The sequence below is a fragment of the Mesoplodon mirus genome, assembly GCF_964341445.2.
Source record: "Mesoplodon mirus genome assembly, chromosome: 1".
Taxonomy (NCBI): domain Eukaryota; kingdom Metazoa; phylum Chordata; class Mammalia; order Artiodactyla; family Ziphiidae; genus Mesoplodon; species Mesoplodon mirus.
In genome coordinates this window covers 218443227-218460660 of record NC_138976.1, presented here as the reverse complement: position 1 = coordinate 218460660, position 17434 = coordinate 218443227, and the positions used below count along the sequence as shown (strand labels likewise).

Sequence of the window (17434 nt, the reverse complement as noted above, 5' to 3'; positions counted from 1 at the left end):
TTAAGGAAAAACAATTTTTAAACACAATTACACTAAAAAGGAACTCTCTAGTCTCTTTTTCATATTTTAGATTTTTAACCCTTTCACTGACAACTCCTATCCCAACAGGGCATTTTCTATGGCGTAACGTCCATCAGATCAATCCTTTGCTTCTATCCCGACTGTTTCTCCTGGAGAACAGCTCAGCATTGTCTATCGACACTGAAAAAGGCCCACACACGTCCTCCTTCAAAACACCCAGAAGATTTAGTAACAAAGACCTCCTGTGCCAGGGGAATCCACAGACACAGAAAGGGAGGGCTGGCCTTGGGGTCGGTTGGCTCTTGCCCATGTCACTGGACCAGCGTTTTGGAGAAACAGGACTCAGATTTTAGAAGCTGTGAGATCCAGGAGCTTCTGTCTAAACCTGGACTAGTATGGGCACCAGGAGGAAAATCCTCAAGAGCCCAGCTTCCAGCCTTTATCAGAACCACTGGAGGTTGATGGATAAGCCCCAGGAACTGAACCCTCTGCATTTATAGGAGGATCCACCGGAGACAGAAGGGCTCAAAGGAAAGAGAGGGCACGAAAAAATGTCCAGCTATTCAGCTGCCTTTAAAAAGCGACAAGGAATGAGATAGGAATCTGAGTGTCAAGAACAGGGCCCTGTATGGGGTGCCAGGTCAACCTCTGTCCTTCAGAAAGCCAAGTGGTCACCTACACTGTTTGTCATGCCTCTCAGGTCACCCTACAAACTGTGACCTGGGCGGAAAAGGTTACTCGGGCAGACCGTAAACCTCGACAAGTCATGTGACTTTTAATTTTTAGCCACTTGTCTGGCTGCTGCTCCAGCTGGCATATGCCAGTCATGTCACCAATCAATTACGAACCAATTATGAGCAGAAATGCCTTTGACATGACAGCTTTCCTCCCTTCTTCTGTGTTTTCACCCTCCTCTGGTCCTCAGCTCTACAGTGAAAGTTCTCATCCAGGGACGAGGTCCTCAGCTCTGCAGTGAAAGTTCTCATCCAGGGACGAGGCTGGGCTTCCTGGATGCCACCAGGCAGTCACTTGGAGGCCAAACAGTGAAGTAAAATTTCAGAAGAGGGTGGGGAGAGAAGAAGAATTTCAGAATGTGGGGCAGGTCCCACGTGAAGGCCCCAGTGTGATCCCAAACCCCAAAAACTTTCTCAGCTGATTCTGTGATCAGAAGGCTCAGAGCAGAAGCCCAAAATCAGAATGTCAGGGGAGGGTGTCCTGCTGATGGCCAGGCCATCATGGCCTGGGGACAGGGAATCGTACAGCCTTGTTCTAACATCTACTTCTCCTTCAGTCTACATACAGATATGTTGAGACATTATTCCTTCGAGGGGCCCTTTCCTGACTGCTCCTGAGGTTTGGTTTCCATGAGAAGAGGCTCATTGCCCCCTCTGGAAATGATTTATTGATAGCTCTGTCCTCCTGGCAGACAGGGGACTGCTGTGGGGTGACCTCGGAGGTGTCGAGCCCCGCAGCTCCCAGCGCCCAGCACATGTGGTCACACCCACATGCTCCCACGCCTGAATTAATTTAGTTATTCAATGAAGTCCAGGGGATGAAGCTGCCCTTTTACAAATGCCTTTTAACTCTTTCTCGGTAGAGATGTTTCTGTGAATCATGCTAATGCAAGCCAACATTTAGCAAACAAGCCGTGGAAAGGGTGACTAAGGAAGGAGGCTTGGTTCTATAGTCAGTGACACACCCCAGGTTCGGCCTTCCACCCGCACACTCATGTACACACACACCAGCATCCTCTTTCCTTTAGAAAGGCTTCCCGGGACTTTCCCCGGCAGCCCAGTGGGTAAGACTCTGCACTCCCAGTGCAGGGGACCTGGGTTCGATCCCTGGTCGGGGAACTAGATCCTGCATGAATGCCACAACCAAGAGTCCGCATGCTGCAACTAAAAGATCCCGCACGCCGCAAGAAGATCCTGTGTGCCGCAAGGAAGAGCCGGTGCAGCATGAATGAATGAATGAATAAATAAATAAATACTTTAAAAAAAGAAAGGCTTCCCCCTGTTTCTCCATTCTGACTTCTTAGATCTGATCATCTGCCAACCACCCACTCCTTAATCCAGGCTGGAGACAGCCCCAGGACACCCATGGGACCACCTCTATTCCAGGGGACCAGAGTACCCCGCTGCAAGCCAGAGGCAGGGCCCTGCGTGTTCCCACCCCCAGCAAGCCAGCCAGCAAGCTTCCTGTGGGCTGCCAGCGCCCACCCTCCACCTCCACCTCCACCTTCCACACTGGCTGCCAGGCCCAGGGCAAAGCAATGAGCAAGCAAAACCCTCCGTGTCGGCAGTGCGAGGAAAGGAGGAGCAGGGACCCCGAGACAAAGGCCTCTGTGTCCTACCTCCTTCCCCTCTAACTTCTCACGGTCAGTGGCCATGAACAACCAAGGCAAACAGAGATGGGAGGGACCAAGGTAGGTAAGAGCATCAGCAGATACACAGAGACACACTTCAGGATGATCAGCCACCTCCCTTGGTCCCCAGCCTCACACGCCTGCCACTCAAAGAGGCAGACTCACCTGAAAAGTGAAATGGAGCCTCTAAGGTGATAACCCCACGGAGATGCACGGGGCCTCACTCCCTGAAGTCGGCCTTAATCACTGGCCTTCATCACAGTAGCCAGCCGTATGCGGCCCCGCTCGTCACTGGTCCTACATCATCAATTTTAAATGTATTTCTGAGCACGCCCCAGAGTAGAATTGGCTCTTCGTCATTACCCAGCTAAAGAGGCGGCGGCAGCCGGCCACCCTGGTCTTTATTCAACAGATGGGAGACACTGTGTGTAAGGAGAGAGGTGAAGTGCCCAAGGCCATGCAGCTGTAGCAAATCCTGCAGTGGCTGGAACCAGAGCCTGTATTTTCCATTCCAACGAGCTAACCCTACCCCTTTAACAGGATCCCAGTTTGATAATAAATACCACAACCTGGCACCTGCAGAGAGCTTTATACTTTGTAAATGGTATAAAGGTTTGTTCACTGCAAACCGGGCTGTATTTTCTCACTAGATGTATTAAGTAGACCTGAAACGGAGGCACGACAGGCATTGTGACTCTGCCCTATTTAAGATGAGAAAACTGCAGCCCTAGCAGACTGAGGAACTATGAGGTAATGCTCTTCCCAACAGGTCATTTTCCGGCTGTGTTCTGGCAAGGAATCCTCAGGCCAGTCCAAATTCAAATTACTATATTGAGTCCAACGTTGACACACTGCTGAAATGAGAGCTGCAACTTGCTCCAGAGAGAGAAGCCAGGCAGAGCCAAAAATATCCTACGGCAATAGCCATTTGTCATCATCCGCTTGCCTTGCATACTGGAGTAGTTGACCCAGGAACTCCTACCTATATGTTAGAGCCCCGTGTTCCATGCCACACTTTGGTTTCCTGCTGGTGTTCCCTCAACTCCAATTCCTCCCTCCCAAGAATGCAGCTGAGGCCCCATCATCTCCTCTCAGAACCCAGCTCAAGGGCTCTGCCATCATTAACATCTGAGTCTGCACCCCAGCACCTCACTTCCTTGCTCCTACCTGATTCCTTTCCTCAACTCTGGTACAGCAGAAAGAGGCCCAAGTTTCAGGGCATGTTATTGTTCTGAAGCTCAGTTTTCTCATCTATGAAATGAGAAACTGCACATGCCTTTTCCTACCTTCAAAGGAGAGTTAAGGGCTTCCCTGGTGGCGCAGTGGTTGAGAGTCCGCCTGCCGATGCAGGGGACACGGGTTCATGCCCCGGTCCGGGAGGATCCCACATGCCACGGAGTGGCTGGGCCCGTGAGCCATGGCCGCTGAGCCTGCGCGTCCGGAGCCTGTGCTCCGCAACGGGAGAGGCCACAACAGTGAGAGGCCCGCGTACCGCAAAAAAAAAAAAAAAAAAAAGGAGAGCTAAGAGGATCAAGGGACAGAATATAGGGTTGAAACAATACAAAAATACTGCAATATACAATTACAATAGCAACATACAAGCATAATCAGGCATTCAAGAAATAACACTTTCAGAAATGATGTTACGAGCTAATATTAAAGGACTGCTTTCCATGTCCCTGACACTCTTCTTAACACTCTAGGTGGATCATAATTAATTCTCATAGCAACACGCTGAGGTGCGTACTATTTTATCCCCATTTCACAGATGAGAAAAATAAGGCACAGAGAGTTTTCAGTAACTTGTCCAGGCACCAGCCTAGGGAGTCTAGCCCCAGAGCCCGTGCTGTTAACTTGAACAGCTCTTAATCACTAAGCATATTGCCTCTGATATGCTCTGCCATTAGCTGGGCCCGTCAAGGTTCACAAAAGCCGCCCGCAAACATGATCCCACCTGAGCTTCTCAACAGCCCTGTCAAGTAGGTAAACAGATGATGTTAGTCTAGGTGACTAATAATAATCTATGAGACAAGGAGACACTGGCCCAGAGAAATGACTCGTCCAGGTTTCAAAGCTGGTGAATGGCAGGACTGGGACTTAAATTCATGGGGCCAGCCCCACGCCCTCCTAGTTCAGTGCGCTTTCTAGGGGCTTCAACACCAGCACCAGTCTGACAGACATGCCCCCCTTCCCAGCCCCTGCCCACAGCAGCATCTCCAGGGAACAAAGGCTGTCGCTACAGTGAGAGGTCCATCAGGGGCTTTTGCCACTGGACCTCAGGGTACCGTGGCTTTCTGAGTCTCTCGCAGGATGTGTGTGATGAATCTGGAGGCTGCTGGCCTCAGAGGACGTCCTCTCCATGACACGAAGCGGCAGCGTCCCCTCACCTGATCCACGGTGGCCAGACATTTCCTAAACCTGTTATGCAACTCTTGCTTCAACCAAGCTGCTGCTGGGATTTCTCTCTATTTCAACATGTTTTGTTTTCTCTTCAGAGAGAAAGCACGAATGTGAAACCAAAACACCTCTTAGTGACCTGACAACGGCCCTTCCCGGCAGGCTGGGATTACTGGGAGGGTACGGTGAGAGGATTCTCAAAGGTACCTTCTGTGAGCCAATTTCAGCTTCCAGAATGACTAACAACCGCAGGGGTGAGGAAGAGGATGGGGGGTGGGGTGGGCACGGAGGAACAGTACAACTGAGGGCCAGTGTCTCCCACGGGGACAGGAGCCGATGCAAGAATGCCAGGCAAAGACATCCCAGTGACACTCCCAATCTGGCTCCACACGTTCAAGATGGCAGCCTGGGCCCTCCAGACTCCACACCCCAGCCCTCATGCCCATCTGAAAGCAAATATCAAGTTGGGCCATTCATCTCCTCAAAGGGAGCCAGCCGGTCCCATCACCTAAGCTCAGGGTCTAATTATAGGGAGCGGGCTCTGGAAATAGGGGCCAGGACCTATTTTTGTTGCCCAGGGTAGGCGGGGCCCTCAGTTAAGTGTGGAATGAATGAAGTGGGTGGCCAGATGAATTAATAGCCTCATCAGGGTTTCACTGAGGCTTATGGGTTCTACCGCAAGAAAGGGACAGGCAAAAGGGCTGAGAAAGTCTCTTTGTGACCAAGATACAGTAGAGATTCCAAACAACGCTAAGCAAAACAAAAACTAGCATTTGTTTCATAGCAGGTTTTAAAGCACTTTTTCCCCCACATCTTTTTTCAAACAACTGATTCATTCAACCAAGAGTCACAGAAAACCTTTACGTATCCCCGGTGGCTAAGTCAGAGGGGGAGAAGATCTAGGTCTTTGCATGCCACGCGAGGTAGCCCAGGTTTTATTCTGAAGGCAACGGGGACAGCTAGGGGAGTGTCAGGTGGGGGGAGACACCAATGGATGTGAACTGAGACCATGGGCTGCCTCTCTAACCCCTCAGGCCCCTTGCAGGCTCTGCAGCACCATGGAGAACAGGCTGGACTTTCCATTCCAATCGGCTAACCTTACCCCTTTAACACGGTCCTGGTTTGATAATAAATACCACAGCCTGGCACCTGCAGAGAGCTTTATGCTTTTTCAACTGTGTTCACTGCAAACCTGGCTGCACTTTCTTCCAATAAGTAGATCTGAAAGGTGGGCAGGATGGGTATTGCTACTCTTCCCTATTTAAGGAGAGAAAACTGGGAGTGTGCAGGACTAGCTAGGGCGGATTTGTGGGAATTCATTCAACAAATATCAATACTTAACTGAGCACCTACGGTGTGCCGGGTACTGCTTCTGGCAATAGGAACACACCAAAGGACAAAGGAGTAAAACATTCCTGCCCACTGGGAGCTGACATTCCAATGAAGGGAGACCATAAACAATGTAAATAACATTACAGATATGAAGAAAATAGTAAACAATATAAGTAATAAATATGAGGGAATTCCTTGGCAGTCCAGTGGTTAAGAGTCCGCATTTCCACTGCAGGAGACACAGGTTCAATCCTTGGTCAGGGAACTAAGATTCCACAAGCTGGGTGGCGCGGCCAGAAAAATAAATAAATAAATAAGTACGAATTAACAGGATTGTGTCTTATAAGGTCACACATGCTGTGGAGAAAAAGCAGGGCCAGGCAATAGGGAAGTGTGGGTGAGTGGAGGGGAGGGTTTGCTCAACTGTGACTCCGTGATCAGGGAAGTGTGCAATGTAAAGGCGACAGCTGCTGAGTCCCCTGAACCAAGGGAGAAGCAGTAGGAGGGAGAAGAAAACAAATTAAGAGGTATTACAGATGCAGGAGTGGACAGGTCTTGGAAGCATACGGGGAGAAGGGGAAGGGGGGCAGAGGTGGGGGAAAAGCTGAAGGCCTTCCCCAATTTTCTGGGGGAGGGGGCCTAGGCCAAACGGCAGGCCAGAGGGGGAGGGCAGGACGTCCATGATGGACACCAAGGCAGTCAAACGGACATGTCTTCAAGGCAACTGTTTATCTAGCTCCTAGAGAGTCTGGACCAGAGACACAGAGATGCAACCTGCGAGTTATCAGGACCCAGGCAGAAATGGAGACGTGTCCCGAAGGAAGAAAAGAAGGTAGAGGGCAGAATTCTGAGGAAGACCAGCAGGCTGCCTGTCATCAGAGGGGCCAGGAAAACGATGGCTGAACTTATTAGCCTGGAGATCGCTGGCACCCTAGTGCCAGCAGAGTGACGGGCACAAAAACCCAGAGAGGCCTGGGGGGTGACAAGGGGCGGAGGGAGAGACTGAATGTCAACCATCCTTCTTGAACATTTGTTATTTTAAGGGCACGTGGGCTCAAGGTGAGCTGCCTGGGGTTGGTTCGTTATTTAAGATGGGAGAAGTACGGACTGGACGTAGAAATGCTTCTAAGAAGGTACCAGTGGTGGGATGGGGGTGTGCTAAGGATACTGGAACCGGGTTACTCATGAGACAGCTGACCAAAATAACTAACCCCATGACCTTTATTGAGAACTTAGGTGCCAGGCACTGCAGCAAGAGCTTCACATGTGTCACCCCACTTAATTCTTTCAACAACCCTATAAGGTAGGTCTTTGGATTCACATCCACACTCGGCAGACAAGGAAACTGAGCTTAGAGAGGTCAAGTAAGGTGGCCCAGGTGAAGAGCCAGGATTCAAATCCAGGTGTATGGGGTGGTCCCTACACGTCACCCTTCCCCTGCTGATGCCCCTTAGAGGAAGGAAGGACACTCTTACCTTAAGATAGGAGGAGGGACGGGCGGGGGACGGCAGGCTAGTTGGAAGGGCAGTCACAGGAGAGTCTGCCTGGGGGCCTGGTTCCTCTATAAACAGGGAGCAAGATGCCACACTGAGGCTGAGAGAAGTGGAGGGGTGGGGGTCTGAGGAGCAAGGTAGTCTGAAGCAGCTGCTGAGGAGGACAAAAGCAGACTGACCAGAACACGGGAAAGGACAGGCTGGGGGCCCCAGAGGCCTGGCACACAGGGCAGCGGTGTGGGTTTCTCCCGAAGGGCTCGGCTGCCCAGTGGGTGGTGGGTTGTTAGGGGTTAGGTGTGGGCAGGCCAGCGTTGGAAGAACCAAAGGCAGAGAAACTGCGGGCCCGGGAGTGGCTGCAGTGATGGGCTGAGGAAGCCAGGGATGTGCTGAGAGAAGAGAGAGGAGCCCTAGCACAGTGTGACCATGCGAAAGCTGCGGCCAGGCTATGAGACGTCTGAATGCACGATTTCAGAGGCGGAAAGGTTCTGGGTCAGGACAAGGCCCCGTGGAGGTCACGGCCCTCGACCTGAGCAACATAAAGAATGGAGAGGGGCTTCCCTGGTGGCGCAGTGGTTGAGAGTCCGTCTGCCGATGCAGGGGACACGGGTTCGTGCCCCGGTCCGGGAAGATCCCACATGCCGCGGAGCAGCTGGGCCCGTGAGCCATGGCCGCTGAGGCTGCGTGTCCGGAGCCTGTGCTCCGTAACGGGAGAGGCCACAACAGTGAGAGGCCCGCGTACCACAAAAAAAAAAAAAAAAAAAAGAATGGAGGGATTTGGGTGTTAGTTGGGTGGTGGCCAAGAGGGGACAGTCTCAGGATGATGATGGGATTCAGGGTAGTGGAGCAGTCTATGAGCCAGACGCCAACATCCAGAGAAAGAGGGAAAGTGACTGGATCACGTCGTTGATGATGATCATGGTGAAGCTGAGAGCTCCCACCTAGAGGACACTCACACACAGCAGGCTCTGATAAGCGCTGTAAGGACGTAACCCTCACAGCCACCTGGGACATCAGTACCATCTTGTCCTTTTTTTACAGGTGGGGAAACTGGGTAGAGAGGTGAATGAAGAAACTTGCCCCAGGTCACACCCAAGTGGGAAGCAGGACCTAGTCCATGCAGTCTGGCTCAAGGGCCCCTGCCCCTACCCATGCTGCCATCCCAGTAGAGTAGGAGGTGAGTGGGGACAGACAGAGAAGAGGGATGGACACTGGTGGAAGTGGATAGTGGGAGCCTCAAAAGGGAAGGAGCAGTTGATAAGGTGGGTGATTAACAGCCAGAGGGCAGCAGCCCCAAGGCATGTGGTTTGAGGCGATGGGAACCATCTTTTCTTGAGAGGCTTCAGGGAAGTGGGGGTCTCAGGAGAAGGGCTGGATTTCCATCAGCACCGGTAGGAGGAAGGAGAACTCAGTGAAGATGTAAGGGAGCCTGTTACAAGGAACTTCCATGGGTTCCGACGGGAAAACAAGGGAAGAAGGAAGCAATGGAAAGTTGGTTCAGGTGAGAAAAAGCAGGAAGAAAATTGGTGTCTGCATTTCACAGATAAGAAAACTAGACCTCAGAAAAGCTAAGTGTCCCGCCCAACCGGTAAGTCCAAGACTGGGATCTGAATTGCCCCAAGACAGTTCTCTGAGGGTGAGAAACTGCAGCTCAGAAGGAGCTTGAGGGCAGGTTTGCAGTTAAAGAGACAGTGATCAGATGCAAGCCTCCTATGAAAAATGGCGGCAGCAAACATTCCAGGCGGAGGCCGGGAGGGGAGGGCAGACTTTGGGAGAAGCAGAACTCAATGAAGATTAAAAACAAAAAGAAAACTCTCTGAGCAGGAAAGGTTGGGTACCAGGGGAGATATGAAAAGAGCCAGTTCTGGGGTTCAAGAGGGACTACCAAAGGCTTCCTTGAACACAAGCAAGCCAGTTCATCCAGTGGGTCAGGGAAAGCCAGAAGGGGTCCAGAACCCAAGCCTGTAAAAGAAGGAAAGTGGGACTCAAGTCTGGAGATGGGTCACCGCCCCAAAGAGCGGTGGGACAAAAGCCCTCTTCAATGAAAGGGCCACAGATGGCTAAAAGGTGCCCAACGGAAACCAGGAAACTATGGAAGGCCTACTCCACAGAGCCACACCCTCCCTTCCACATGACACGCCCCACCCACACTTCATGTGCACACCCCTATATGGTTTAAACAATGTAACTGAATCCCCTCAATTAGCCCCAAGTGCCTCCCGCTGTTAAAGAGGTGAGGCCGCCTTGGCTGCCAACTATAAGCCTAGGGGCTCCCCTCCAAGCCCTTTGCCCAGGCCTCCCCCTCCCCCACTTCTGGGCAGAGGGGGCCAGCAGCCGGCAGGAAAGTGGCCACATGGGGGCCAAGTGCTGATCTGGGACCGCCTGAGATCCCTGCTCCCACTCCCTCCAGCAGACCCCAGCCCTGGGCATCAGCACGCGGCCTGGGTGTTCATGAAACAGACAACTGGACAGAAGTTCAGGAGGACTCCTCGCTGGGCTCCACGCCACTCGGAAATCCACCTTTTAGAAAAGCGCCTCCCACTGAAGGAGGGCAGAAAAGAAGGGAGGGGCGGGATCTCTAGGAGACAGGAAAGATCACTGTAATTTTGTTGCAAGAACGAGAGCAATTTGGGATTTCACGCCCTTTCGAAGCAGAATGGCATCTACTGGACGATACTTGGTTTCGAAAGCACTGGAGTGGGTGGGAGGGACACCGGCGGCTGCCTTCGTGCCCTGCCCCCCACCTCCCCAGAGGACCCTAGCAGTCAGCTTGCACTGCTGGGACCAGGAAGGATGAGCAAAGTCAGAAGTGGAGGAATACAGAGCCTCCTGGCACCTGCCTGGCTCGCTGCTGCTGCTGCTCCTCCGAGCTCAGCAGGGCCAGCGACAGAAACCCCCAAGGCCAAGCGAGGTTTCTAACTGGCTCGGCGGCCACCAGCTCCTCGAGAGAAGGCTGAGCCTTAACCCACTCGGCCGGCTGTCAGTGCCCTGCCATCGGGCTGCACCCTGGCGGGGAAGGAGGGCTTCCCCCAGCAGAGCTTGAGGACTGAGCTTCCCTGACAAGCAAAACAAGAGAAGGGCTGTGAAAGGGTCAGCGGAAGTTCCCTCGCTTCAAATCTTTCCTGTTTCCTTCTGCCTGCCCCTGCTTTCGCCACCGCAGGACTCAGCATGGTCCGCGAGCGGTGTGCCTAATCTGGTTGGAATTTCCTCCTCCACCCACCTGGCATTCTCCCCACAGCCCTGAGCGCTCCCGACCAGGGGTTCTCACAGCCACCCCAAGTGCTAGCCTAGGCGACCACGCCACTGGCCCCTCTGGAGCACCAGGGAGAGGCTCATGGTAGAGGGGCTGCAAAGCCCCAGTTGGAAAGGAGCAAGTCGTGGCTAGCCTTTGGTGAGAGCCCTACGGAGCCCCCTCGCTCCCTCCCCTGGGACCACTACGGGGTCCCAGCAGCCTGGCCCTTTATGGATGAGTGAGTACTCATATGCTACTGGTGCGGGGACAAGTGACAGAGGAAGACACAGGAAAGAGGAGAAAAGTTGCCGAAAGTCTTCCAAATACCCACTTAATAATCACAGGCTGTTGACTGCTGGAGCTCGAGAGGCACTAGTGATTATGAGGTTCAGTGTTTTTCAGACGTTTTTGCCCATAATCCCCAGCCGGAAGTGCACTTTACACAGCCACTCAGGGAACACACACACACACACACCCAAGCAGAATTTCATGGAGCAGCACTGTTCCTTACCGCATGCCACACGTGCCTGTATTTTGTACTCGCACCAATCTGGCTTTTTAAAAATGTTGCTCCCGGGACTTCCTTGGTGGCACAGTGGTTAAGAATCCACCTGCCAATGCAGGGGACACCGGTTCGAGCCCTGGTCCGCGAAGATCCCACATGCCTCAGAGCAACTAAGCCAGTGCGCCACAACTACTGAGCCTGCGCTCTAGAGCCCGCAAGCCTCAACTACTGAGCCCACTCGCCACAACTACTGAAGCCCAGGTGCCGCAACGACTGAAGCCCGCACGCCTAGAGCCTGTGCTCCGCAACGAGAAGCCACCACAATGGGAAGCCCAGGCACCGCAACAAAGAGTAGCCCCTGCTCGCCGCAACTAGAGAAAGCCCGCGCGCAGCAACGAAGACCCAATGCAGCCAAAAATTAATTAATTAATTAATTTAAAAAAAATGTTGCTCCCACTGATGGGTCACCACCCAGGTTGAAAAATGCAGATCATTAAGGTGGCATGGTGGGGGGGATGGGACTTCACGGGAAAACGTATGTAATGTTACAACGGGAAGCATTAGCAAGGCTGACCTATCTGCACTTAATGACCCAACCTAACAGCTCCCTGGGCTCAGAAATGAAAGTGACCACCCCTAAGCACCATGGTTTACACTATCTAGGAGAGAAAAACTGGAAAAAGCAGGCCCACCCGACACTCTCACTGAACTTTACAAGACCAGGTTAAAACTGTGTGCCTTATAAAATCAAAGAAAACTTTTTTTTTTCCCTTTCAAGATACAATTTACATTGATTTGGCTTCAGGTGTAATAACTTTTTGAAATTTCAAGAACGTAAAGAGGACAATGAGTGTTCTGTGTCCGTAGAAAGGGGGACAGGTTAAAAATGGGAAATACTGAACTGGTCCACAGCCTCCGTTTTACTAGTGACAAAACTAAGGCACAGAACAGTGCCTAAGGCATGAAACAAGTTAGGGGCCGGGCTTGAACCCCAGCCCAGGGCTCCTGATTCAATTACTCACAGTCTTCATCTTCCCAAATATTTAAGAAGAACACAGTGAAGGTCTCCCCAAGTAGAGCATTTGCATGACTGAAGCATATCTCATGTTGGACACAGACAACCGTGCTGGTCTTGGCACACGTTGGCACTCTGCCGCCGCCTGACTGGGGTCACACAGCGGGGCTCACACCACTTAACTCTGTGCCTTTCATCCCTGCTGCAAAATGAAAAGAGTAATCCAAGAAAGTTGTAGCCAAAAAACAAGAGGGGCTTTAAAGCCAAACCTGCATGCTCAAAACCAGAAGAACCCCTAAGGGTCGTTATTCAGAGCTAGGATTAGAATCGCAGAACCTAGAAAACCTTCCTGGTTCGTTAACCCAAGCCTTCATTTTACAGTCAAGCCCCACAGAATGACTTGCCTAGTACGGTAAGACCAGCTCCTTCGATCATACACACCACATTAACCTGGTCACAGGTGAAAACTGCTACGGAAAGTAATACTAAGTACACAGTGACAAATAGATCAAAACAGACCAGCATCCACGGGGCAGCGGCAGGGGCAGGGAGGAAACTAAACACAGATCACAAGATTCAAACACGTGAGATTAAGGCCTCTTCAGAGTGTCACAGGGAGCTCAAAAGGCATGACTGACTATTCCTAATCCTAAAGATAAGCTAAAAGGATGCCCTGAACCAAACTCACAGCAGAGGCCAAGGGCCTCAGAAGTGGTACAGGTCCTTGATGGAACATTCATCTCCACGACCCAGTGGGTCTGGTGCCTGCTCAAGTAACATCTCCCTGCTCCTAACTTTCCCACACTCTGTCCAAGGCACCTGAGACACCAACTTCAAACATGGGGAATTTTATTACATGTGAGGGATTCTTTCCTATACAAATGCCACCTGGTATCTGTCCAGGGTCTTTCCTGGAGCACCTTCGAAAACCTAAGAGACAACATCTCCCTGTGGCCTCTGTAACCCTGGCAGGCAAGGACCATTCCCTTAATTCCCCACTGGGATGCTGGAGGGAGAGAAGGGGTGATGGCTCAGTCCCAGCAGCACAATATAAGACTTGGGCTCACCTTACTGCCAATGCCCATGGCCTTCTCTCTGGACCTGTGTCTGTCCAGCCACTGACTGCCAGCTCTGAGAGCTGCCCAGGGCAGGGAAAACCCTCTGCATTAGACATTCTGGCCTTCACGCCGCTCACATGGGGCAAGCATCAGCAACAAGATACAGATGCTAGCTGGGGAACTCTGCTGGGCCTGCCTTCCAGGATAACTGCCACCCGGAGAGGTCCCCAAATCTCCCAAAGCACACTGGGGCTGCAGTCGGAGGATACAGGTGGCTCCTGAGCCCAGGCAGGCTAATCTGTTCACCTCTCTGTGCCACGGTTTCTTCATCTGTTAATCCCCAGGGTTGCTGTATGTTTTAGATGAGTTCTGCCCACAAAAGTGCAATGTGTCAGTACTAGAATTACTCCCCGTCAGCACTTTATCCCCTAGCCATTCGGTATCCTGAACAGGCTGACCGAGGGCAACTCAGGTAAAATCCGCCTGGCTAAAGCTGCCTCCTTACAGAAATGCATTTAAAACTACCCGGGAAGTACCGGGCCAACTGAACGTCTATTACACAAACCGTAAGAAAGGCTGTATAGCACACGCTCTCCCTGCCCGCCCGCCTCCCTACAACAAAATGAGAAGGCAAATGTCATTGCAAGTCTTACTGCCTCTCAGCGGCTCGACAGCCGGAGGGCGGGTGGCCGGGCCGGCCGGACCGGGGACACGTTCCTCGGCGCGAGCGTGGTTAGCGCTCCCGGCGGCGGGTCCCTCCGGGACAGCGCACGTGTGGGCAGCCTCGGCCACCCGGCACCGGCTGGCGGACGCCAATCGCCGCGGCTCGGACACCGGGCGCGCCAGCTGGAGCCGCAACGACCCGGGACCGCAAACTCTCCAATCGCGTGGCCAGACAGTGGTAAGACTGTGCAAAGCTGCACTGGCCGCCTCCCTCGGGAACCCCGCCGCCACCACCGAGGCCAGCGGCGCTCGCCACTCCTCCTCGCCGGCCGCAGCGCCGCCAGCAGCCCGGGCCGGGAACTCGGCGGGAGCAGCGGAGCGGGGCGCCGGCTGGGGCACCCTCGTGGGCGCGGGGGGTGCCCCCAGGGCCCAGGCGCACAGCGGAAGGAGCTGCGCAGCGCGCTCCCCGGCGCCCCGGCTGCGCGCGCCAGCTCCCGGTGAGACCCAGGAGACCCGGGGCGCCGCGGCCCCGAGGAGAGCGCGGTTTCGGAGAGCTGCATCCAGGCTGCTCCTGCGCGGGATGCAAACGCACGCGCGCGCGCTCTCCTCTCCGCTCGCTCCGTCCCTAAAGTCCCCTCGCGCCTCACCTTCACTGAGTCTACCGGGTACATGATCGAATGCTCCAGGATCCCGGCCATCGCTCCGGCTGTCATGTGGATGGATAAGGAGACGCTGGTCGGCAGGTTCTCATAGTCCTCCGACCCGGCGTCCTTGCAGCCGCCGCCGCCGCCGCCATCTCGGCTGTCCCCATCCATCCTGCGCCCTCCAGCCTGGCTCCCTACGCCGCCGCAGCGTAGCTCCATCCGCCGGCTCCGCTGGGCGCGGGAGGCTGCAGGAGGCGGGCGGGGAGGGGGAGGGGGTGAAAAACTTCACTTCTTTAAAGTGGGAACCACCTCCCGGGTGCTGCGGCGCCTGACGCCATGGCGGGCCGGGGTGGAGCAGAGGGGCACCAATCAGTGGGAAAGGAGAGGCCCGCCGCGGCCGCGCCATTGGTGTGCGGGACAGTGGGGACCCGCCTCCCAGTGTGACCTCACTGCCCAGTGCAAATTTCCAAGCTACCGGATGGGGGCGAAAGGAGACGTCGGGGTGTCCCGGGAAGTTGTCTTACCTCCTGGTGGGGTGGTGCTGCCTGGTTTGGGGCAGACCAGGGGGCAGTCGCTGGGGAGGGTCAGCCGGACCGTAAGGATTGGGCAATGCTTGAGGCTGGAGGGAGATTCGGAGCAGCGGAAAATCTGCCCCCAGAGCCCGGGATTTTGCAAACAGTATTGCTCAGCAAGCTTTGGCATTCCTCAGGCCTGGAGGGGGGAAGTTGCTGCGAACGTCATTTATGGAGCAGTTATGGTGGCTGGAGGAGGGGAGGGGTGGAGGCACACGTGGGGGTGGAGTGGAGTTCTAGAATTGAGGACCCACTGCACGATATGAGGGGTGCACCTCCTTTTGTGCAGCACGAGAGCACGTCCCGTGGAGGGAACAAAGTGAAAACTCAAGATGCTGTGCCAGGCTGCTTCGTTGGGGAGAACGGCCACTTACTCGAATTTTTCTGTCTCACTGAAAACACATAATACATAGAGCAAAACTTGTGCCTCCTTATTCTTACCAAAAGGCTAGATCCACCCTGCCCTGGACTGGGCAATAAGTAGCCACCAGGATGGAGCCCTTCTGAGTAGGCGTCTTCAGCACGTTTTCCTGGGGCTGGAGGGGCTTTAGAAGCCTGGTCTCACAGTAGGGTGCAAAGTGGCCAAGAGAGTAAAATCGTGCAGTATTGCATCTGCCTATCTTTAAAGACTCTGGTCTTCTAGCTCTTAAACTCATCCCAAGCTATCTTCTTAAATAAAGTGTAACCCAGACTGTTTTATTTTAACCTAAATAATATTGTCTTCTCCATCTGGGGGAAGGGGGAGGAATCAAAAAATAGGGGAGTAACCTGCCTGTTTATCTAAGGCTCCCTGAAAGCATGGCATCTGCACATCTAAATGTGCATGCTCTGGGCTTAAGACTTGGCTGGAGCTGATCAACTTTTACTGCACCTTATCCAAAGAAGGCTTCTCTGGTCAGGAAAGCTGTGCCTTGAGATATGAAAAGGGGCAGGAGACCCTGAAGATGCTGCACACCCTCCTTGGCCTCACCCTGGTCCCAAGGTTTGGGTCATAACAACCCAGGCAGCTCTCCGGGATTTGAGATTCAGTGATGTGAGTGATGTCAATAGAGTCTTCATGACCAAGGGCACCATTTCCCCAATTTTGGTAGCTGCCAAAAGTTGCTCCCGAGACCAGTGCTAAGGATGGGCTAGGTAGAAACATGCTCTGTATTTAGTAATTGCTGGAGAAAAATTTAGTAATTGCTTTTGCCAGAGATGATTTTGAAGAAACGTTGGTCAAAACCTGTTGATACTCATGTAAAAATGGATACCCTTTAACCAGTACATATTAACTCATCGTCCCACTTCAGGGAATGTGACACAACTGTCTGAATATGCATGATGCTCTTCAAAGCATTATTCATAGTAATAATTGGAAACAACCAAAATGTTCAACTAGAGAACATTGGCTGAGCAAATTATGATACCTGTATTCATGAAATATTATGGGGCCATTAAAACTGTGGCTATGCAATGACATGGGAAATAATTATGATGCAATGTTATGTGAAAAAACAAAACAAAATTCTATGAACATTACATTCACAAAGATGTAAATATGCATAGGAAAAGAGTGAAGTGGTTATTGTGATAGTGACGTAGGATTCGAGGTATTTTTACTATATTTTTCAGACAAACAATGCTTGTATTGTTTCTATAATTGAAGAATGAAAATGGATCATTCTTTTCAGGATCTAATCTCCCAACGGATGAGAAATCTCCTGAACTCTGCAATGGTGATATTGGTGGAGAAAAGTAAGCTTGTGGATGGTTAAGAGGACTCTTGGCACTTGTAAACATGCCCATAATCTTCAGATACCTAAGTTTTTTTAAAATTTCATTAAACAAACGTTAAGCCAGAAGCATTTAGAGAATCTTTGGAATACTTATTTTGAATATTCAATATTTTTTCTCACCAAATGTGGTAAAAATGGTGGTTTGGCCCTCAGCATCCATCTTAAACTTCTCCTTGTACTGTAGTGACCAGAACATTTTAAACCCCATTTCTCAGACTCCTTTGCAACTAGGAGTCTAGATATAATTTATATTCTGCCAGTTGGGTGAACTAGGGAGATCTGGGAAGTAGAAGGCAGATAGAGACCACCTTCCTGCTGCTTTGAAGTTATACGCTGCCTAGTGAAATCAGAGACTCTTGGGT

At 52.3% G+C, this 17434-nt stretch overlaps 1 protein-coding gene across 2 annotated transcripts in view; it reads right to left on the bottom strand.

Moving 5' to 3' along the window:
- Positions 1-15055, bottom strand: part of SLC25A37 (solute carrier family 25 member 37) — a 43127-nt gene extending 28072 nt beyond the window's left edge. The window contains exon 1 of one of the 2 annotated variants that reach the window (XM_082636638.1): positions 14726-15055. In XM_082636638.1, the coding sequence (XP_082492764.1) occupies positions 14726-14941 (216 nt within the window). In that variant the 5' untranslated portion in view covers positions 14942-15055. The remainder of the gene's footprint in view (positions 1-14725) is intronic. The other variant, XM_082636639.1, reaches the window with a different exon arrangement.
- Between the last annotated feature and the right edge of the window lie 2379 nt (positions 15056-17434).